This window comes from Phyllostomus hastatus, unplaced genomic scaffold, assembly GCF_019186645.2.
Source record: "Phyllostomus hastatus isolate PE091 unplaced genomic scaffold, TTU_PhHast_1.1 phas_contig_147, whole genome shotgun sequence".
NCBI classification, from domain to species: Eukaryota; Metazoa; Chordata; class Mammalia; order Chiroptera; family Phyllostomidae; genus Phyllostomus; species Phyllostomus hastatus.
Window position 1 is genome coordinate 1,364,899 of NW_025333603.1, and position 25,042 is coordinate 1,389,940.

General features: G+C 36.9%; 1 protein-coding gene across 5 annotated transcripts in view; it reads left to right on the forward strand.

Annotated features, from left to right (window-relative positions):
* OMA1 (OMA1 zinc metallopeptidase) overlaps positions 1–25,042 on the forward strand; it is a 61,388-nt gene that overhangs the window by 25,316 nt on the left and 11,030 nt on the right. For all 5 annotated transcript variants that reach the window (XM_045857374.1, XM_045857391.1, XM_045857382.1 and 2 more), the window contains exon 8: positions 17,390–17,539. In XM_045857374.1, the coding sequence (XP_045713330.1) occupies positions 17,390–17,539 (150 nt within the window). The remainder of the gene's footprint in view (positions 1–17,389; positions 17,540–25,042) is intronic.

Below are 25,042 nucleotides of genomic sequence, written 5' to 3' on the forward strand. Positions count from 1 at the left end.
GAGGGTATTATGCTTAGCAAAATAAGTCAGTCAGAGAAAGACAAATACCATATGATTTCACTTACATGAGGAATCTAAAGAACAAAATACATGAACAGGCAAATTCGAAACAGACTCACATAGATACAACTGGTGGTTGCCAGAGGGGTGGGGGTTGGGGAGCTGGGTAAAAGAGGTGAAGGGACTAAGAAGCACAAATTGCTAGGTATAAAATAGTCACAGGAAAGTAAGTAAAGCATAGGAAATATAGTCAATAATATTGTGATAGCTATGTGTGGTGCCAGTTGGGGTACTGAAAATATCGAGGGGAACACTATGTAAAGTTTATGATTGCCTAACCACTAAGCTGTACATAATAAAAAAGAAATGACAGATTTGCTGAGCAGAAGAGTGGCACACGGAAGGTCAGACTCACCTCAGTGAGCTTTCCTTCTTTCTGGAATTTTGACTTCTCTAGTCTTGCCTAAGTTGGCAACTCTTCATTACTATTGAACATATATTATTTAGATTATATCCAGATTTTCTACATTGTTTTATAGGCACATTGTTCTGCCATAAGCTATTCACTCCAACACTGCTAGAAGAGGAAGTTTCTAACTTAGTTGTTTTAATTGCTACCTAATCTTCTATAATATGGCTAATTCATTTAATTATGTACCTATTAACTAACATTTTTTTAAAAAATTTTATTTATTTTTAGACAGAGAGGGAGAGAAACATCAGTGTGGGGTTGCCTCTCACACACCCTGCACTGGGGACCTGGCCTGCAACCCAGGCATGTGCCCTGACTGGGAATCGAACCTGCAACCCTTTGGTTCACAGGCCGGTGCTCAGTCCACTGAGCCACGCCAGGAGGGTAACATTTGAGTTGTTTTAAAATTTTTTATTATAGTAATTCTGAAATAGGCATCTTTATCTATGTAGTTTCATGCTTCTTGGGCTTTTATAGCTATAGAGGAGATTGCTGACATTTTTATTTTTATTTTTAAAAGATAGAACTCTCAATTATTCCAAGATGTTGATAGCAAGTCTTTCCAATGACATATCAGAATACCCCCCCTTTTATACCTACATTAGCATGATTTTAAGTCTCTTTAATTTTTATTAATTTGGGACTTCCGGCCAAGATGGAGGCATAGGTAGACACATTGTACCTCCTCGTACAACCAAAATAAGGACAACAAAAATTTAGAAACAAAAAAATAACCACTACTGATGGAAAATTGAACTGTATGGAAGTCTGACGACCAAGGAGCTAAAGAAGATACATCCATCCAGACCGGTAGGAGGGGTGGAGATGGGCGGCTGGCAGAGAGGGCTCGAGGCAAAAAAAGCAGTTGCTGGGAGGCCCCAGGCATGGGGTGGCAGTGGGCGGACCCAGCAAAGCGTCAGATTGTGGAGGGGCGAGGCGCGCAAGGCGGCTGGTAGACCTTCCAGTCCCAATATTCACATGCAGATAAACCAGGTGAAACTGGGGAGGAAGACAGACCATGCAACCCAGGGCTCCAGTTCGGGGAAATAAAGCCTCAAAACACTGATTGAAAACACCTGTAGGGTTGAGGTGCCAGGAGAGACTCCCACCCTCACAGGAAAGTTCATTGGAGAGACCCACAGGGTCCTAGAACATACACAAACCCACCTACACAGGAATCAACACCAGAAAGGCCCAGTTTGCTTGGGGGAAGCGGCAGAAGGGACTGAAATCCAACAGAGAGTGGAGCAAGTGCCATTGTTCCCTCTCTGACCCCTGCCCCACATACAGCGTCACACCCCAGCAACTGGGGTGCCCCTCCCTAGTGAACACCTAAGGCTCCGCCCCCCACTACATAACAGGCACATCAAGACAAAAAAAAAATGGCCTAAACAAAAGAACAGATCAAAGCTCTGGGACAAATAGGACTAAGCAATGAAGAGATAGCCACCTATCAGATGCACAGTTCAAAGCACTGGTGATCAGGATGCTCACAGAATTGGTTGAATTTGGTTGCAAATTGGATGAACAAATGAAGGCTATGCTAAGTGAAATAAAGGAAAATGTACAGGGAACCAATAGTGATGAGAAGGAAAGTGGGCCTAAAATAATGGAGTAGACCAGAAGGAAGAAAGAAACATCCAATCAGAAAAGAATGAAGAAATAAGAACTCAAAAAAAATGAGAGGCTTAGGAACCTGCAGGACATCTTTAAATGTTCCGACATCTGAATTATAGGGGTACCGGAAGAGGAAGAGCAACAAGTGGAAAAGTTATTTGAACAAATTATAAAGGAGAACTTCCCCAATCTGACAAAGGAAATAGACTTCCAGGAAGTCCAGGAAGCTCAGAGGGTCCCAAAGAAGTTGGACCCAAGGAGGAACACACCAAGGCACATCATAATTACCTTAGCCAAGATTAAAGATAAGGACAGAATCCTAGGAGCAGCAATAGATAAGGAGACAATAACCTACAAAGGAGTTCCCATCAGAATGTCAGCTGATTTCTCAAAAGACACCTTGCAGGCAAGAAGAGTCTGGAAAGAAGTATTCAAAGTCATGAAAGGCAAGGACCTACATCCAAGATTGCTCTATCCAGCTAAGCTTCATTTAGAATGGAAGGGCAGATAAAGTGCTTCTCAGATAAGGTCAAGTTAAAGTAGTTCATCATCACCAAGCCCTTATTTTATGAAATGTTAAAGGGATTTATCTAAGAAAAAGAAGATAAAAAACATGTATAGTAAATGACAGCAAAGTCACAATTATTAAAACCACACCTAAAACAAAAACAAAAACAAACTAAGCAAACAACTAGAACAGGAACAGAATCACAGAAATGGAGATCACATGGAGGGTTAGCAACAGGGAAGTGGGAGGAGGAGAGAAGGGGAAAAGGTGCAGAGAATAAGTAGCATAGATGGTAGGCAGAAAATAGGGGGAGGGCAAGAATAGTATGGGAAATGTAGAAGCTAAAGAACTTATGACACATGGACATGAACTAGGTGGGGAATGTGGGTGGAAGAGGGTGTGCAGGGTGGAGGGGAATGAAAGGAAAATAGGACAACTGTAATAGCATAATCAATAAAATATACTGAAATAATTTTATATTAATTTGGACAAAAATGGAATCTCTTTGCTTTTAAATATTTGCTTAGTTGTTTCTTGTCTAGTAAAATTGAGGATATTGTTTCGTTTTTATCGGTTATTTTATTGCTTCTTTTATAGATTGCCTTTATTATGCTTTTGCTGGGTAGATTTTTAAAAAATGCATATTCTAGGCTTCACACTTGGAAATTCTGAATCAGTAGTTAGATGATGAAGCTCTGAATCTGAATAAGTTTAGGTGCAGTTAGATGATGAAGCTCTGAATCTGAATAAGTTTAGGCGCTGCCAAGTGATTCTGATATCCAGGCAGATTTGGGAATTACTGCTTTGAGTAATTACTACTACATGAATAATCATATACCAGTTTTGTTTTTTGGGTGACTTGGTAAGTTAAATTTTCTGTTTTATTTAAAGAATAACATTGAAATTAGTAAAGAAATATTGATATTACTTTGATTATTTATAATATGCAGATTTTTTTTTTTTAAAGGCTGTATCTGCCCTGGTTGGTGTGGCTCAGTGGATTGAGTGCTGGCCTATGAACCAAAGAGTCACCAGTTCAATTCCCAGTCAGGGCACATGCCTGGGTTGCAGGCCAAGTCCCTAGTGTGGGGTGCGTGAGAGGGAGAAAACACATTTATGTTTCTCTCCCTCTCTTTTTCCTTCCTTTCTTCTCTCTCTAAAAGTAAATAAATAATTTTTTTTTAAAAAGCTGTATCTTAATAGATAAAGTAATTATTTCATTTCTAAAGCAAACTAAGTATTATATTGTGGACTAAGTGAATTTTTTGCCAGTTGTGATATTTATTATTGGGTTCAAAGGTGAAAACATTATTGCTACAGATGTTAAGTCATGAGTACATAGCGATACAGATAATGTCTTTGTTATGGAGTACTTAGGATATAAATATGCCATCTCTGAATACAAATATTTATTTCCCATTAAAAGGAAGAAATGGTATAAAAGCCTCAAATATTATATTTATACTACTATTTATTCTGTGATGCAACCTTTTTAGGTAATAACATTATTATCTGCCATTTAATATTTATTATATGCAAGTAATGTCCTTATTTATAAACATTGCCTAATCTAATCTTTATACTGATTCCATGAACTAGTTATTATTATGAGTATTATCTGTATTTCATAGATAGAGGCACTGAAGTCAAGATAGGTTAAGTTACTTCCTTGCTGACAAGAAGAGAGATAGAGACAGAGACTTCCACAAAACCTGGTTTGTTGCCTCCCATATTGGCTCTGACTAGGGGATCGAACCTGCAGCCTAGTCATGTGCCCTAACTGAGAATGGAACCCTCAACCATTTGGTGTACAGGACAATGCTCCAGCCAACCGACCCAGCCAGGGCAAGAGCAGTTTTAAGTCTGATGAAATCCAAGGAACTTACACACGGATTTCTGGGGCAAGCTTCCTTCTGGTATTCTACCTCACAAATTTCAGCCATATCTGTAGTCCTAAACTCCTGTTTCTTAACTTTTTAGCTCAGCTAGTCTCACCGTGCTCTGCTTAGAAGTTCTCCCTCCCTCTGCTGTGGTCAAGAAATTGTCCTAGGCAGAGAGCAGGGGCAAATCTGGGGATCACTGTAGTGTTTCTCTCGAGGATTACATTTCTGTCCTACCTGTTGTCCAGTACCTGAAAATGTTTGCCTCATATAGATGCCCAGTTTTAGAGATATTTATGGCAGGGGGAAAAGTCCAGTAATAGTTACTCTCTCATGGATGGAACTGTAAATCCTCAATTTTTGATTCATGATTGTCCATATTTTATAATAAAAAGTTTCTTAGTTTCTTTTTAGAAGCTCTGTACGCATAGGTTGGAATAATGGACTTCACTATAAGATTATAGGGCAGTGAGTTAGCTCTTTTATCTGGGAACCTTCACATGGAGTATGTATAGGCCTTTTTTCTGTGGCTATTCAAGTTTCTTTGCAGAAAAATCTGCAAAACTCTGCATCTCTGTTTAGGAGAGGGAGGTGGGTGTTTTCCCATTCATTGTGGAGACTTTAATTTTGCTGTTTGAACCTTATACCTCACCCCTTCTTTCCTGGGTACTAAATACCAAAGCTTCCAGGAGTTCCCAGAGTGCAGGGTATCAGTCAGCTGCTAAGGAAACAGTGTAATGTAGTGATAATGAGTGAGCTCTGGAACTGGACTACCTCAGTTTGAGAGTTTTCTTTGCCAAAGAATACTAGCTGTGTGGTTTTGGGCAAGTTACTTATCCTTTTTTGAACCTTGATTTTTCTCATCTGTGGGGTAGGAACAATAGCAGGACCAATATCATAGAGTTGATACAATTAAAATCCTAACAGCACTAATCTTCTAATCCTTTATGTTCAGACATCAGCCTGTAATTTCCTCTATATTTTACAAGTATCTCAAACCTAATAAATTTGATGTTAAATCCTTGATTTCTCTTCATATCTATTTCTCTGCTAGTCTTCCTTTTTCCAATAAATATACCACCTTATTTTCAGTTGGTTTTGGAAAAAACCTGGAGTCCTTCTTAGTACTTCCCTCTTCTTTATCATTTTGTTGTAATTGGCTAAAGTCCCAGTTGTTCTATCTGTAAGATGTACCCCAATATGTTTCCATCTCCACTATTAGCATCTTTCACCTGGACTTGTGTACCAGCCTCATTATAGCTTTCACTAGCTCCATTTAAACTCCCCTCTGTCCTATTCTCTACCCTGCCACAAATAAGAATCAGGCCTAGTAAGCTAGGATTTTCATTTTCTCAAGCAAGACTTAAATCAACATTGGCCATCATTTGCCATCAGTTTTTCAGTTGCTGGGATGACTTACCCCTAATTCTGACTGATGCATTTCTTTTAAATATTCGTGGATATAATCAGAAGGAAGATTTTTTTTAGGACCTGGTGACACTCTCTTAAAATTGATACATATAGCTCTTCTCTGACCTGTTACGTTTTCATATATTGATTCACTGTATATTTAATGTGTATCTATCATCTTCCAGGATGTAGGGATGCATAGTACCTTTGTTGAGGTCAGAATTTGAGCAAGAAACAAAGACACTTAATGAATAAATTTTACAGACACTTAATGAAAAATTGAAGTATTATGATAGAGATATACAAGCTCCCAATTAAATAATATAGGAGAGATATAACTATCTAGGGATCAGGAAAACTTAGTCTGGGGATTAGACTGAGGAAGAAATTATTTAAAGTGAAGACATGAAAACTAAGTAGTTATTCTGGTGAGGATGTTGAGGGGGTGTTTTGGCATGGTGGACAGCATGTTTAAAGGCAAGAGAAACGGTGGCCTAGTCCAGGAGTTGAAAATTCTGTATGACTGCAGTGTAGGTAGAGTCTAGAGCACCAGTGGCAAGAGGGAAAAGTGGAAAGAAGGTAAAGACTGCTTTGTTAGCAATTATAAGGATTTTAAGCTTTATGTTGCATAGTGGTTAGGACCTGGGACTTCATGGTCAGACAGACCAATGTCTGAACTCTTGTCTCCTCCATATGACCATAGAAAAATCACTAATCTCTTCAAGTCTGTTTCCTACTCTGAAAAAAATGGGACTAATGATAGTACCTACCTCAAAGGGTTATTGTGAGTGTCCTGGGCTACGTTCTTATTTGTGGCTTGCATCCTTTTTTTGGACATTAACTGATCAGACTGCCTTGACTTCTTGCCGTTTAATATTCAAAGCACATAACATAATTGTCTTATTCCTTTCTGTCCTTACTAGACTTCTTCGTACCATGGCTGAAAGGGAGAGAACATGCTGACTTGAGGACAAGAATGCCCTCTGCCCTTGGTAGTTTTGGCAGTTACAGTTACTGCCATAAACTACTAAGTGTGCATTCTGATTTTATGTCAGTCTTATGAGCTTGGTTAATGGAAACTGTTCTTGGGAGATGGATCTACTGGTCATATGCTGTCCCATTAGATTTATGAGCTTTTAAGGCCAAGGGGCTAAACAGAATATGGAAAATCATTAAAATCAAGTTACTTCTGAGGCCTTCTTCAAAATAGGCAGCTTGCCTTCCCTAGAGTTCTCTCTACTTCTACTCAACTAATGACTGTGAGTTTTTATATATTTACATTCTTAGAGTTTTAAGTTTTTATTTATAAGATATTTATTTAACTTATCATTACATAAATTCAAAATGACTAATACAGAGTTAGTAAAGGCTGGTAGTACTGAAGTGTGACTTAAACATGGAATAATAACTAGCTGTCCAGTTATCAGCTGACAAAAAGATGTCCTGTGGAATATTTGATTTTGTCGTGTTTATATGTTTATTTGTCATGGTAAAGAGTATTTGGCACTTTACAGTCATTTACAGAAATGACTTGTGTTTGATTTGACAAGCAACTAAATAATTCATTTTTATTTTTGAGTATTTGTTTCTTAACTATGAAAAAGAAAACTTATTTTCTTTTAGTGGTGGGTGGTTGCGTCTCAGGAGAGCACTTCATCTGATTGATCCTATTGTCACTGTGACTGGGGAGATGGGGATTGCTAGTGATTACTGGACAAGGAGACTGGAGGGAGACTGGCTTGTGAAATACTCTGTAGTGGCCTGGAGAGCCCTCTGGAGGGAGGAATTGTCCAGCCCCAACAGCTTGTAAGTGGCCATGGTGAGAGACTGTGCCAGCTGGTTTCTTCCTGTAGCCTACCAAAATAACTATGCAGACAGCACCATCTAGTGAGCGAAATAGGGAATAAGCAAAACTTACTTTCATCATAGAAATAAGAGAAAATTCAAAATTCTAAACTTTCTCTAAAATACTAGGTTATAGAATCATAGACTTTTGGAGCAGGAAGGGAAATGGAGATAATCTAATCCACCTTCTCCCTTTACAAGATAAGGAACTTAGGGTCTGAAGAGGCGAAGTGATTTGTCCAATACCATATACCTAGTTAGTAGTGAGAGACAGGGCTAGAATCCAGGTCTCATCATTTTTATGTTTTTAGTTGCTATGATTTTAGTGCTAAGTATTAACATTTAATGATAAAACTTCAGGATAGAGAAAAATATATACATTAACATTTATTACAGATTTATTTATTGTATTGATGAACTGACATGCTGGCAATCAAAAGATTCGAATGAAATGAATTATAAATTAATGAAAGTCTATGTATCTTCTTTGTTAGGACACATTAAGTAGTTTTGATAAGTCAGGCATTTTTCTTTTTTAATGAGAGGGATCAGCAAATACTGAGAATGGTTTGGGTGAAACCATCCTGCTATTAATCACATTCAGGTGGACAAGAGCAATTTTTAATTATTGACTGAAAAAATGTCCAGACCAGAAATGGGTTACAGAGTGAAGTGAGCTTTACGAAGCGATGCCATTGACAGTGTTGGGAAAAGGAACCCGTGGAAGTGAGAGACTGACTGAAGCAGTTTCCTGGTGGGCGGCGATGACTGTGACCACAGTCGTGCTGGAACACTGACGCTGGTGTTGACCACAATGGTAACAGCAGTGGCTAACGCTCATGTGCTGGGTGCTGTTCTGAGTGTTTCCCGTGTGTTAGCTTTTACTCTTCATAACAGCCCTGTGAAGTAGAGGTACTATTATTAGCCTCATTTTTCAGATGAAACTGAGGGATGGAGAAACTGAGTAACTTGCCAAAGCTCTCCCAGAGACTAAGATTTTTGCCTCCCAGGATAAAGGAACATTTATTACTGAGATGGAACTTTCTATAATATTTCAACCCACCAGGAACAGTTTTGGTCTTATGCAGTATTGTCCCTAAGGTGATCATTTTCATATCTATTTCGGTACCTTTAAATCTCATTGTAAAATACCCTCAGTGTATTCTTATACCTGTAGGAGTCCAACTTCCCTTCTTCCACAGTTCTTTGCAGTATTATCTCAGGTGACTATTTTACCTACCATATGTGTATGTGGAATACAGGAGGGGATTCCAGAATGACTGGGACAAGTCTATGGTATCAGTGGCATTCCAAAAAAACACTGAGAGCTACTAATGTCACCATTAACCTTTTAGAGAGAAGGTGATGGCTGGCAGGAGTTTTGTTGGACAGTCTAGGTGAATAGAAAGAACAAAATTTCAAGACACTTTCCATCTTTGTAACTCTAATAACCCTAGGGTATACTAGGGTTGATATATTTATACATTTTTATCTAGCATGTATATACATTATACATCTAGCACTGTTTTGCATTGGGAAATGTTCAGAATGTAAGAATAGTTCTTATACTACCATACTCTTGTGAATATCATATCTCACTGAGTTTCTGATTGAATAGTAGCACATTCTTTGTCAATTAATAGGTGTCTTAATTCATATTCATGTGTATTGGTATTATAGGCTGAATTAAACTAGATGTTTCTTTAGTTGTAGATTCATGACATTATCACTTATGACCAAACCTAGCATCCTGCAATAACCACAGGACTCTGGTGCTCACCTGGGGGAAGCAAGAGTAGAAACAGTGTCCAATGTGTTCTTGATTCTGAGCTGGCTGCTTTATGAGAGTTACCACATTTAATCCTAATGATCCACTGTTTTAATTTCATTTTTACACATGAATCTGAGATTCCTGGAGACTAAATTGTTGGCCCAAGATCACAAACTCTGGAACCAGTCTATGTGGGTTCAAATCATTGCTCTGTCACTTACCAGCTGTGTGACCTTTGACAAATTACTTGACCTCTGTGCGCCTTGGTTTCTTCATCTGATCTGTAAAATAAGAGTAATAATGGTGCATACCTCATGAAGTCATTATTAATGTAATGAGTTAACGTTTGTAATACATATAGAATAATACCTGACACATATAGGTGACTAATTAAACAAAATATATAACTATTTTGAACCCATATATTTCTGGTTCATTTCTTCCCATTGTCCCAGTATACTGCCTCACAAAGTATTCAAGAACCAAGGTATTTCACATATTTTCCTATGTTTTTTTGGCCAGCTGTGGTCATTATTTTTTCTATTTTAAGAAGGAAATGTTATCTAGAAAGCATCCGACCCTTCCTTTCTTTATGTACTTCCAGACACTTGGTAAACACAAGTTTCTTACTTGGCAAAAATTTTTATGTTGGCAAGTGAGTTAGGCTTATGATGGGCTAAATATTTATTTAAAAATATTGTCATACTGATCTATAATTTTCACTTATTTTTCATTTTTTATTGTAGTAAGAACACTGAACATATATAATACAAGGTTGTATATCACATCTCCAGAATTTATTCATTTTGCATAACTGAACATTTATACTGTTGAATAGCAACTTCCAACTTTCCCCTACCCCTAGCCCCTGGCAACCACCATTCTGCCCTCTGCTTCTCTGAGTTTGACTACTTTAAATACCTCATCTAAGTGGAATCATGCTGTACTTGTCCTTTTGTTACTGGCTTATTTCACTTAGCATGATGTTCTCAAGGTTCATTTATGTTGAATATCGCAGGATTTCCTTCTTTTTCAAGACTAAACAATCCATTGTATGTATATACTGTATTTCTTAATCTATTTTTCCATTGACGGACATTTAGGTTGTTTCCACATCTGATTGGTGTGAAAAATGCTTCAGCGAACAGAGTGCTAATATTTTGAGACCCTGCTTTTAATTATTTTAGATATTCATACATGGGCTTGCTGGATCATATAAAATTTCTATTTTTAATATTTGTAGGGACCTCCATACTGTTTTCTATAGTGATTGTACCATTTACATTCCCACTGACAGTATATAAGGGTTCCAGTTTTTCCACATCATCAACACTTATGCTTTGCTTTTTGATAATAGCCATCTTAATAGATGCGAGACAATAGGTATCTCATTGTGGTTTTGATTTGCATTTCCCTGATGATTAGTGATGTTGAGAATTTTTTCTTATACCTGTTGGCCATGTGTATGTCTTCTCTGGAAAAATGTATATTTAAGTTCTTTACCTATTTTTAATCAGGTTAATTTTTTTCTTTTTTTTAGTGAGTTGTAGGAATGCTTTGTATTTTTTGAGTGCCATAGAATGGCACTGTATAGCATATATATAGAACTGCAGATATTTTTCTCCCATTCTGTAGGTTGCTTTTTCACTCTGTTTTTTTTTTTTTTTTTACTGTGCAGGAGCTTTTTAGTTTGATGTAGTTTCACATGTCTATTTTTGCTTTTATTTCCTCATCCAAGAAATCCTTGCCAAGACCAATGTCAGGAAGCTCTCTCCCTCTATTTTCTACAAGTGTTACAGTTTCAGCTCTTATGTTTTTAAGTTTTTATTTCCTTCTGAGTTGATTTTTTTATGGTGTTAGATAAAGGGCTAATTTTATTCTTCATATATTCTTGGCACCCTTGTTGAAGATGAAAGATATGCATGAGTTCACTTCTTGATTCTCTGTTCAGTGGTCTATATGTGTGTATGCCTTTATGTCAGTACTGCTCTAATTACTATGGCTTTGTAATATATTTCAAAATCAAAAAGTGTGATGCTTCCACCTTTGTTCTTTCTCAAGATTGTTTTGATTGCTCAGGGTTTGTTGTGGTTCTGCGTGATTTCAGGATTTCTGTTTCTGTAAAAAAATGATTGCTATTGGGATTTTGATAGGGATTATATTGAATCAGTAGATCACTTTAGGTACTATGGGGATTCTAATAACAGCCCAGCCAGAGATTTTGGGGACCTCTCAAACCTTCATGCTAATCCAAACACATGTCTTTGTTTTGAGTGGTCCTCAGGCATCTAAAGTATGCTGGGTCCTATCAGTACTCTGAGATAGGCAAGATGGTAGCCAGTCCCTCAGGTTGCTTCCAGAAATGCTGCAACGTTAGACATGTGGTTCACCTCCTTCCCTCCTCTGGGAGGGGAAGCTGGGATCTGGGTTTTTTTCCTACTTGCTCTGTGCTGAGCTGGGGGATGGACTATGGTGACTCCTGTGTGCTAGTTCAAACTGCCATCTTTGTTTCACTGGTTCCCATGCATGTAGTGTATGCTCGGTCTTGTCAGTGGTCTGAGAGAGGTAAGACAGAAGCTAGTCCTTTGGGCAGACCTGGAAAGGTTAGAATGCTGGATATATGGCCAACTCTTTCCCTAGCCCTGGAGAAGCTGGAAACTGGGGGTTTCCTTCCAATTATATGATACTGTGTTAAGGGTAGGGGCTATGGCAAGGGACTGTCTTGGATTTTTCTACTGGCTTTGATGTGTCTGACTTCTCATTTACCCATGATGCAAGAGTCTCTGAACTAGTTTCTGGATTAGTTATAAATGTAATTTGTTTGTGTATTGTTCTTAAATAGGTGTGTTTTCTTATTTTGCTGATGTCATCCTGTAACTTAATTTTTATAAATTGGTAAAAACATAAAATATACTTTTGAAAACAAAATCTGTTATTGATGGATCTTTGAATTGTATAGGCAAACACCACCTTTATCTTACTGTTAAAGCGCATATCTCCAATCTTTTAGAATACTTTAACTTTGGAATATTTTGTAGTCTGTTGAGATAATTAATTTCTTCTATTTCTGCATATCAAATATTGCTTTAAAGTTTGCCTTCAACTGTGTTTCTTAGAGATTAAAGTGGGAAATATTTTATTTCTCTTGTGATTAACACTTTAAGTCTGAAAAAGTATTGGATAAATATGCTTTGGTCTGTGTAGCAAAGAAACTTCATAGCAGACTCTATTTTGCTGTGTATAATTCACAAGTTTTTGAGGGAAAAATAAGGACACACATTACACATGGGTAGTACCTGAAATACCTTGTATGTTCTTGTGTTTTGTAATTATTTGTTACATAAAATTTCCTATAGTATATTAAAAAATAAATGCTCAAATTCCTTTATAATACAAAAACAAGTATCTAAATATAAATAAGTAAAAAATTGAATTAAAAAATTAAAATGAAGGAGTTTTTTCCTGAAAGTTTGGGCCAAAAATGTCGGTGTGCATTATACGTAAGAGTGCATTATACGTGGCAAAATACGGTAATTCCATTTCTATTGAAATGTTTATTTTCCAGTTTTCAGAATTGTTTTAATTGCTAGTTGGTAGCTTATGATTTCAGTTAAAGTGCAACTTATTTTATATTTAATCAATTATCTTAGAAGAATATCTTGATTGTTTGTCTCAGTTCATATATAAATAGAATCTGGCACAAATAACACCCCTTTTTATTACAAAATCATAAGCATGTAATTCTGTAACATAACAATATCACTCTCAAGCATACCATGTGGCATTTTAGGTAAAATGTTCAAATTGCTGTACATCTCGTGTGAGACATTCACGTACCCTATCAACCACACTCAAGCAAGTCTTTCTTCTGCCAGATGCTGTATTATGAATGTGTTGACTTGCTGTCTAAGGACATATTTATAGAATTCAGCATTCAGTAATATGTAACATCTTATGCGTAAGCATACATATACACAGATCATGCACATATATAAATATATGTTTATATATAAACATGAGTCATATTTTTATGTTAGTTATAAACTTTTGTATATTTCTATTTATTCACGTATATACATGTAAATCCTTACATAAGGGGGGCCCAAAAAAACCAGACTTTAATTATTATTTAAAGAAATTAAAAAGATTTTATTTAATTTTAGTTTTTAGGGCGAGGGGAAGGGAGAGAGAAAGAGAGGGAGAGAAACATCAATGTGTGCTTGCCTCTCACATGCCCCCTACTGGTGACCTGGCCCACAACCCAGGCATGTGCCTTGACTGGGAATCAAACCAGCCATCTTTGGTTCATAGGCCGGCACTCAATCCACTGAGCCACACTAGCCAGGACAGAATTTAATTATTTAAAAAACTGTGTGTTTATTCTTATATGTTTAAATTTCAGTCACCTTCAAAGTATTCTCTAGTTGGTGCAATACACCAATTGAGATTTTTTTTCCCATTGCTCAAAACAGTTTTTGAACTTGTTGATTTTGATGTCTTTTGGTGCTTCTGCTATTTTTTTGTTACACCTCTTCCGCATTAACAAAATGTTTCCCTTTGAGAACTTTTTCATCTGGGGAAACAAAAAAAGTCACAGGGGTGAGATAGAGTGAGTAGGGAGGGCAGCATGGGGTTCATGCTGGTTTTGGTCAGCAGCTGCTGTGAACACTCAGCGTGGTTTGGGCAGGTACCGTCGTAAATCACCCATTGGGCAAAAGTATTGAAAGAGTCTTCAAAAAAATCCACTGAAGCCAAACGCAGCCTCTCACAGCAATGCCAGCTGCTACAGTGATACAGATGAGTTCCTAGAATACTTACCTGGTGGGGAAAACCTGTGCTACAAGGGGCTCACCCTCCACAAGATAATTTTGGTTTCTTTGGGGTTCCCCCTCATATGAGCAATAGGGCAAAGTAACTTGGATTCTTTTTAACTTAGGGTACTCAAAGGTGTTAAAGAATTATACTGTGATTCTGAATAGATGGTGGAGTAGGAAGCACCAGAAGTTGGCCTTCCCACCTAGACCGTACTCACACCGGCAGCATCTGTCTGATGCAGCCATTTTGGAACTCTGGAGTCTGTTGAAGGCTTGGAACTTCCAGGGGAAGCCTTGGACTGCAAAGTTTGCTTAATTTCAGTCAGTATCAGCCCTCAGCACAGTAGTAGCTCCCTGTTCACCACCCCTAGTCACATAGCTGACAGCTGTGTATGTGTTCCTGGAGCAGCTTACACACATCCTTGGTAGCCAGGGTGAGCAAAAAGAGGACAGTCCTCCAAATATCAGGGATCTGTGTTCTGGTCACTGCATGTTATTTTTGATCATAGAGGTGCAGGCAAAGCAGTGCGGAGCCACTGTTGTTGCACCCTTCCCCATTATTTCAAGTCTTTCCCTCTGGCTGAAGTGACTTCTAGGGGGCTGATAGGTCTGATGCCCTCCATTTGTTTTTTCACTTTTCATTTTTCCTTTTGAGACAGACATTAAAGAGTATGACATTCAAGAACTGCAAGTATGGGAAAATTAGAAAGTGACAGCATATGCCCAGGGAAAATCTCCTGAGAAAACATTAAGTTTACATCTCAGGCTGATCCTCAGCACAGACACAGCCTACTCTAATCAAATACATACATACATACATACATACATACATACATACATAAAACAGCCAACCTTGGGGAGGGGGTAGAATCTGATTTCCAGAAATACATCCTTACTAGTTCAGATGTCCAGTGTTCTACAAAAATTCACAAGTCATACAAAGAATCAGGAAAAAATGACCTCTTAAAGGAAAAAATTAAATCAACTGTGTCTGCCTCTGAAAAAGACCTAATGGCAGACACACTAGACAAGACTTTAGAACAACTGTTCTAAAGATGCTCAGAGAACTAAAGGAAGTTGTGGAGAAAGTCCAGAGTGATTATGAATAAAATAGGGATTTCAATGTGGAGATAGTAAACTTAAAAAGAAACCAACAAGAAATTCTGAAGCTGAAAAGTACAATAATACAAATGTAAGATTCACTAGACAGATTCAGAGGTTGGTTTGGACAAACAGAAGAAACAATTGGTGAACTTTAAACTAGTACAGTAGAACCCTGGCTGGTATGTTTCATGGATTGAGTGCCAGCCTATGAACTGAAGGGTCACCAGTTCGACTCCCAGTCAGGGCACATGCCTGGGTAGCAGGCCAGGTCCCCAGTTGGGGGCACGTCAGAGGCAACCACACATTGATGTTTATCCCCCTTTCTTTCTCCCTTCTCCTCTCTAAAAATAAAATCTTTTACAAAAATAAAATATAAACTAGGACAGTAGAAATTGTTGTTGCTGAGGAACAGCAAAAAAAAAAAAGATGAAAGAAAGCTGAACACATTTTAAGGGACCTGGGGGACACCATCAAGTGGACCAACATATACATTGTATGGGTCCCAGGAGAAGAGAAAGATAAAGGGGCAGAGATATCTGAAGGAATAATAGCTGAAAACTTCCCAGACTTGATGCAATACATGAATATGAACATCCAAGAAGCTCGATGAACTTGAGGTAAGATCAACCAGTCAGACCCACGTCAAAATACTTTATAATCAAACTTAATAAAAAACAAAACAAATATAAAGAATGAATTTTGAAAGAACCAAGAGAGAAGTAAATCATCTCATTCAAGAGATCTCAATAAGATTTTCAGCAAATGTTTTATCAGAAACTTTGGGGACCATAAGACAATGACTGATATATTCAAAGTGCTAAAAGAAAAAAAAAACACCTGTCACTCAAGAATCCTATATCCATCAAAACTGTCTTTTAAAGATGACATTCCTGGTTAAAAGCTTAAGGAGTTTGTGACCACTACACCTGCCCTGTTAAGAACTGCTCAAGGCAGTCCTGCAGAGTTAATGGAAGGAAACTAGATAGTAACTCACAGCCCTTTGGAGATATAAAGAATTTTTTAAAAGATTTTATTTATTTATTTTTAGAGAGGGGAAGGAAGGGAGAAAGAGAGGGAGAGAAATATTAATGTGTGGTTGCCTCTGCGTCCCACACTGGGGACCTGGCCTGCAACCCAGGCATGTGTCCATGCCAGGAATTGAACCAGCAATCCTTTGCTTTGCAGGCCTGCGCTCAATCTACTGAGCCACACCAGCAAGGGCTACCATTTAGTCCTCTTACACTCCCTTTCCCCCAGCAATCACCACACTGTTGTCTAGGTCCATGAGTCTTTTTACCTCTTTACTCAATCCCTCCCTCCCACTTTCCTCCCACTAGCTGTCATCCTGCTCTCCATCTATGAGTCTGTCCCCATTTTCCTTGTTAGTCCAGTTAGTTCAATAGATTCCACATGTGAGTGAAATCATATGGTATTTGTCTTTCTCTGACTGGTGTATTTCACTGATAATGTTTTCCAGGGAGAGGCTACTTTCTAACTCATTCTTTGAGGCCAGCATAACCCTGGTACTAATGCTAGACAAAGTCACTACAAGACAAGAAAACTACAGATCAATATCTAATTATTCTAGTAGTATAGAATAAGAATAATTTTTAGTACAGTTTATTAACAGATTAAATGTTAAACCTTATTTTTATGAAAACTTAATTTGGGAGGTTTTACCCTAAATACATGTTCTTAGTATCTGTCAGTGAAAAGAGTGGGTTATTTTTGGGAGTGGTATTATTGTAAACACTGTGTAGGGGGAGGAGCAAATGAGGAGGGTGGGCACTCCTTTTTTGAATTCTATAGTACTATATTGTTTGAGTTTTCTTTAAAGCAATGAGTGTATGCTTCTTTTATTAAAATGATAGGAAATATTTTTAAAAACATGTAATGACATGAAGGCAAGCTTTTAAAAATATCCTCATAACTAAGCTCATTTTGTGCTTTTATTAATTTTGGTTTCAGGCTTGTGTGGACGTCAGAGCCAGTATGGTGTTTTGGCAGCAGATGGAACTTGCAGATAGCCTCTCTGGTCATCCCAAGTTGCCAGAATGGTTGTCCACACACCCTTCTCATGGAAACCGAGTGGAGAACCTAAATAGACTCATACCTGAGGTAAGCTGTCACTATAGAAGGCAAGACATTATCTTTGCTGTATCATTTATTTTTAATGCTGTTACTTGTGCTTAGAGAAAGAGTTCTAGTTTGTTAACTATTTTGATCATTATAATTATGGATTATCAGTTTTCAAAGGATTTGACTGGGAAGTAAAATCCTGTTTGACTGCAAGTCTTGGGGAATAAATTGCTGTATAGAGTTGACTTTTCTTGGTGGTGAAGGTTTAAACTTTTTAGCACCATACCTTTTAATTTTATCTGACTTGGTGAAAGTCTAAAACTCAAGGCATATCTTTTCAACATATTTTCATAATTTAATCTATTTTTGGTGATTTTAGCTTTTTGTTAAAAAAAGCTTCAGTTAATGACTTGTGCAAAACTTTTTGATCAAATGGGTATTAATTCCAATAATGACGTTGGAATTTTTCTTAGAAAAAAAATTCCTTGTTATCAGTTTACTTTCTGTGTATTTATAGAGTAAAGTGTATGTGTTTCTTTTTTGTAGAGTCCATTCGTAAATAAAGCTAAAGCAGCTTTTTCCCATGTAGTTTTCACTACCTTCTAAAAATCATTTGATCACATCATTTAAAATGCTTGTTGTGGTATCCACATCAGTAACAAGGTGGATGTCAGATATCTCCAAACCAGGGTGCACATTTTTCTGTCTTACTTCTGTTGTCAGTATGACTTCAAATTTAACGTAACAAATAATGAGAACTTGTTATAAGAAATACTGGTGGTTAAAGGGGATACAAAGAGAATTAAGACATGGTTTTTGATATTTTCAGGATGCTAACATATATACAGAGTGGTTCTTAATACAACAAGGAACATGATTTATTATAAGAAAAGTAGAAATAAAATGATATGCAATTTGAAGGAACAGCTTGCATCGAGTTTGGGATAAGAAAGTACCACAAGATTCATTCACTCACTCATTCATTCATTCATTCATTCATGTGATTGATATTGAAATCTACCCTTCTGTATTCTGTTGCTAGGAACAAAACAGTCTCTGCAGTTTTGGAGCTAACATTTGTCTTAATGCAAGTAATGAACAGACATACTTACAGCATATCAAGCAGTAATAAACACATTGTGGGAAAATAAAGCAGGTTAAAGGTAGTAGAGAGAGCTGGGCAGCATAGAAGGCATACTGGTCTGTGTTCCTTAGTCAAAGAAGGCCTTACTTAACAGAATCTGGAAAGAAGCAGGGGTCCAAGTCCTGTGGTTATAGAGAAAGAGAGTCTTCCAGGCTGAGCACTGTAGCAAGTGCATAGGACTTGAAGGGAGAGTGTGTTTGGCATGTTCCTGGAATAGCAAGGAAGATGTTGGGGCTGAGTAAGTAAAGGGGGGTGAGAATGGTTGAAGTATAGGGGGACCGGACCATGAAAAGTCTTCTGAACCATTGTAAGGACTTGACATTTATTCCAAGTGATATGAGAAGGTAGTAGAGGATTTTGAGCAGAGGAGGGACTTGATCACTTCATGTAACTCATGTGATGACTCATGTGTTTTATAGTGGTCATGGGGGGCGGGTCTCCTGTGTAAAGAGCTGCAGTAGTGAGGCAAGGGTGAAATCAGGGAGACTGTTTAGGAGGCTCTTGCAATAATCCTGTTAACAGATTATAGAGGCAAAGAGGGAAAGAAGTGGTCGGATTTGGGATTATTTTTAAAGGAATGATAATAGGATTTGATAGTTTGAGCATACTTTGTGCCTTTCATGAGCACTGGGACCAGACAGACATGGATTCCTAAGAAATGCCCTAAATATCTTTCACTTTCCTTTTTAAAAAAAACACATATGACATTTTATTTTTTAAATTTTGAAAAAGATTTTATTTATTTATTTCTAGAGAGAGGGGAAGAGAGGGAGAGAAACATAATTGTGTGGTTGCCTCTCATGTGGCCTCCACTGGGGACCTGGCTTGTAACCCAGGCATGTGCCCTAACTGGGAATTGAACTGGCAAGCCTTTGGTTTGCAGCCTGTGCTCAATCCACTGAGCTATACTAGCCAGGGTTATACTCTTAATTTAAAGAAAAAATGTTGAGGGAAAAAAAGCGGTGACATTTACTTGACATAGCGTGTAGTCATTCATCTTAAAAGTGCAATGTAGGACTGGGACAGTATGTGTTTCATCAGCAAGTGATTTGTACTGAAGATCACTGACTTGAAGAGCCTTCTCAAGTACTACCCAAGACCCAGGGAACTGATATCACCCTACGAGATTTAGCCCATCCCTAAAGGCATAATAACTACATGGTTTTTTCTTGGAATTCCTTTTTTATTTTTGTTCATGAAATTCTAAAAATGTTTGCTTAAATTGGATAATGAGTTTTAGCCAGCTTTCATCTAAATTCCGAATTGTCATTTCATCATCGAAGATAACTAAATCTTTAGAGAAGTAAAAATGTGCTATAGAGAAGTCTTTAAAATAATAATGAATTGACTAGTGAGCATGAAGAAAAAAATGATTGGAGAAATAAATATGTTATTTGGGCAACAAGATGAAGAAAAACATTGGGAGACATTTTTTTCAAAAAATAAACTACCCTAGTTCGGATACTTAAATTGAAAACCTTATAAAATTTTTTATATTTGTCCCCCAAGTGATTAAATTTTATTTGAAAGTAATAAAACTCTACTACAATATTGGGGATAATCCAGTGGTTGAAGTGAAAGTTATAGTTAGTATAAGAGTATATTGTTAATTAGGATACATAGTCATAATTCAGAGATTGGAATTCCCTACTGTCATTTCTAATTTCTGTAAGAAAAGAAAGCAAATCCTCAGGCAGCATGTAGAGTTTTGTGAGCCTGTTTAGTACTGAAGAGTACACTTTTTGTTTGCTTTATTTAATATTTTTTTCTACTTAAGTTAGTACAATATATTCTACCTAATATCCTGATTCTTTGAGATTTCTGACAATATGCCTGAAATGGTGCACATCTTAAAGGTAGTTGGCAATACAGCACCAGAGCATAGAAATCTAGGCCCGGGATGAGGACTGTAGAGTCATCCCTGAAAAGGTGATGGTTGAAAAAGTGGGAGTGGATCAGTCCATTTAGGAAGGAAGCAGGTAAAAAGATCCGGATAGTCAGCAGTATTAGGTGGTTTTCACATTTGACTGGTGGAAGGAAGACAGAGCCTGTAGGAGATCAGGTTTCCTAGAGGAGAAAAGATCAAGATCGGGGAAGTAAAATTAGGTTTCATGAGAACAAAAATGTTGGTTATTTTTATTTTTTAGTAAAATGTAGCTTACTGGTAGTTATATGTTTTTATTTCTTATTTATATCTTATCACAGAAATATATTATTTTTACTATAGCATATCAACATTTAAACCATCATATATTTTAAAACTATACTTTATGCATTTAACAAATATTTAGTAGTCAGCAATTATGTGCCAGATTGTAGGTATTGGAGGTACCGTGAACAACATATATACAAAAAACCCTGCCCTTATGAAGCTTATTTTGCAATAAAGAAAGATAGACAATAAATAGAATAAATTAGTGTCCTGGCTACATGGCTCAGTTGGTTGGAGCATCCTTCTGTGCACTGAAAGGTTGCCAGTCCAATTCCTGGTCTGGGCACATGCCTGGGTTGTGAGTTCCATCCCTGGTTGGGGTGTATGGGAGGCAACCAATCGATATTTCTCTCTCTCTCTCTCTCTCTCTCTCTCTCTCTCTCTCTCTCTTTCCCCCCTTCTCTCCCTCCCTCTCTTTCTCCCTCCCTTTCTCCCTCTCTCCCTCTTGACCCCCTCCCTCCCCTCTCTCTAAAATCAATGGAAACATATCTTTAGGTGAGGATAAAAAATAGAATAAATTAGTAATATATAGAGTAAATTACCAATATATTATTATATATTAGTTAGTAATAGCATTAGGGAGGGAAACAAAGGAGGAAGAACAGTATATTAGCTTGGACTGCCATAACAAAATAACCGTTGTCTGGGTGGGTTAGCAACAGGAATTCATTTCTTCAGAGTTTGGAAGGCTGGAAATCCTATAATGAGGTTCTGGCTCATTTAATTTCTGGTGAGGTCTCTCTGGTTTGCAGATGGCTGGCTTCTGGCTGTGTCCTCACATAGTAGACAGAGTGAGTACCCTGGTGTCTCTTCCTCTTCTTCTGAGGGCAGCAATCCCATTATGAGGGCCCCACCCTCATCACCTCATTTAAATCTAATCATCCCCAAAGGCTACCTCTCCAAATACGTGGGGGTTAGGGTTTTAACATACGAATCTGTGGGGGAAACAATTCAGTCCATAGCAAATATGTAATGTGTGAGCAGAGATGGTAGAAGTGCTAGAATAGCTGTTTTAAAAGGGTCGTGATCAGAAAAACTTTCACTGAGAAGATGGTATTTGAACAAAGACGTGAAATTAGTGAAAGAGTTTCCCTGGGGGTTGTGGGAAGGGTGGGGGATGGATGGGATGGGGAGTGGGGTGGGAGGTAGAGCCTTCCAGGCCCAGGAAATAGTAAGTACAAGGCTCTGAGGCAGGAGTGAGCCTGGCGCAGTTGAGGAACAGCAAGGAAGCCAATACGGCCGGAATGGAGTGAGCAAGGGAAAGTGGAGGGTGTGGGCCTTTGGCCCCTCTGTGAAGATTTTGGCTTTTGCTCAGAGATAGGACACCAGTGGAGGGCTGTCAGCAGAGGACTAGGGGAGTAACAGGATCTGACTTACAAAGGGTGTGATTGACAACTCCTACAAAGGATTAATAGCACAATCATGTAATTTTGGAGTGCCGGTATTTTAGTACAGTATATTGTTTAGAAAATAGACTAATTCCTTATTTTGTTTTGTTTTTAAATCAAGGAAATGCCCCAAAGTAGAAAACTATATATTCTTGCTATTTTTCAATGTGAATTCTGAGATTAAACCATGTGTAAATGCCTAGTTAAATATAATCCTGTGATCTCTTCGTATTTAAAAAGGATAACTATAGGGTTGTAGTAATGATATTATTTGTAGTTCATAAGATGATATCTTAACAATTTTATTTACTTGAAATAATCAGTTAAATTTAGGAAACATATCCCACATATTTTGGTTACCATAACAACTTGGGTGAAAAACTGGAGAACAGATGTTCTATCAACCTGTTGATGTTTAATAGTATGACAGTTTTACAATTATAGTTATACTGTTCAGAATTTAAATTTGTGTATAGCATCAGTTGTCCTTGAAAGGGATACCTTTTTTAAAAACTTTTTCTATAAGGATTGTTATAAAATATGAATAGGTGTGAATAAGGGAAATTGTTTGATAACCCAGGGTAAATTTACTTGAAAAATTTATTTTACACCTGAAGGTATTTAGACTGAATTTTTAATTTTCTGCTTCTCTCACCAGCTCTCTGCCATCTTTTCTTTTGGGTTGGGGAGGAGATGGAGAGTGATAAAATATACAGGAAAAACATTTAATTCAGACTTAGTTGTTGGGGGTTAGTGATTATAATCATAATTTTGAATATAATTTATTTCTTAATTTTAAATTAAGAAATAAATTATAAATTATTATAAAATTATAAATTATTATAAAATTATAAATTATAAAAAATAAATTATTTCTTGATGTTTAAATTGACTACATTCAGTTTTTACATATCAGAATCATTCAGTGGCAGTCTGTAAATACACTCATTTTATTCTCATTTATTTTGAATTCTTTAAACTTTCAGGAACCTGGGCTTTGAATTCACATGTAAACCATTCTTATGCATTTATAATTGGACAATGTAAATACATAAATCATTAGTATTCATCCCATAATAGAAAATAGGAGAGTGTTTAACATTGAAGTGAAATGTCGTTGTTGGTGAATGTACACACACACATACTGTTTACCTTACAGAATTCATTTTGCCCGACATGGAGAGTGTTGAGGAAAAGGCAAATATCATAGCAGCTACTGTAATTGAATTGGCCTGTGAATCATAGAAAACCAGGAAGTCTGAGAGTAACATTGTCTAAAACCTTAAAAATATAATGGTATGTAAGATGTGTATCTATTTGAGACTAAAATGAATGGACTATTAGAAAAAGAAGTGCTCTTAGGGGGAAAGGGGAAAAATGATATTTTGGGGAAACTATATTTTAAAAATGGAGGTGATTTTTGTTTTCCCCCTTGAAATCTCTTGGTTCCTATTTTCATAGGAAGCTTTTAATCTGATCATGAAACTTCTCTGGCACTAATTTTTTTCCTCTTTTTATACTTAGTTATTATAGTTTAGTTTTTATGAATAAGTAATTGTAGTTTTACTTGATGTGTAGTGCCTAGAAGAATCCTGATGTGTATCAGCAGTGTTTTCCTAGATACTTTAGTTGTTACTGGGAATAAATATAGCCATTTCTTAACACATCATTCTTATATGTTAGGAGTGGTTGGTTATATACTTTTATTTGAAAACTTTTCCTTATTATTTTATCATTTCAGAGGACAATTGACCTGTGTCAAGGTGTACTTAATTTTAATTTTTTATATTTATTTAAGTTAAAATTTCTAGTTATACTTAATTATTTTAGGCTACTTCAAACAATTAGACTTCAATTACCATTGCAATTTTTGAAAGGAAATGAAGCGAGTAGAGGAAAAAAATCTTAAAGGTAAACTCATAACTTACACAAACATAAAATGAACCATATCTGATATTTTATAACTTGTTAATAGTAAGGCAGACAGTATATGTTACCACTAGCTCAAAGGAAACTTCAACAACCACTGGCATTTAGGCAATAAGGAATGCTGAAATGAGGTTATAAATTGGTGCAAAACTGGTCCACTCATAAGGCAATAATCAATTGCATTTCACCAGACATAGTTCATTTTCATTTCCATGGACAAATATCATTTGCATTGTTATCAGTTTCCTGAAACTTCCTGAGTTGTAAAATAGCCCTAAGGCCATGAAAGGTGGTGATAACACCCAAGGGTGCACTTGACAGGACCCCCAATGGTCTTCTTTGTCCACATCAAAGTCTTTTACGGTTTTCTCTGTTTTTATTTTCTCTTGTCATTTATTTGCTTTTCAAGTCAAGATACCAAATCATATCATCCTATTAGAATAATATATAAACAGAAGTTTTTGTTATTTTTAAGAAATCACATAGGCATTATTCTGTTGTATTTCTTTTCTTTCTCTTATAGTGGTAACCCTACTAGTCTCATTAATTTCTATTAAATCTATTACTAATGAGTTTTAGGATTGAGGTTATTGATGCTAAAATCTTAGGTTTTTTAAAAATATAAGCTTGCCTTCAGAATTAAGGGAAAGAGTTGGAAATGAGGTGTAAAGGGACTGGTTTTATTTTTCAAGAGAAATATTTAAACCTCTCATGAGCCATTTAGAACTAAAGCAAATGAAAAATCAAGGATGAAGTCACAGAAATACAAAAATGACGGAGAGAGGACAGAGTGGAAAAAGGGTTTTTTCTTTTAAGAAAAGTTGTTACAGTTTAACTATTATAATTTTTGAAAAACACATGTAAGGGTA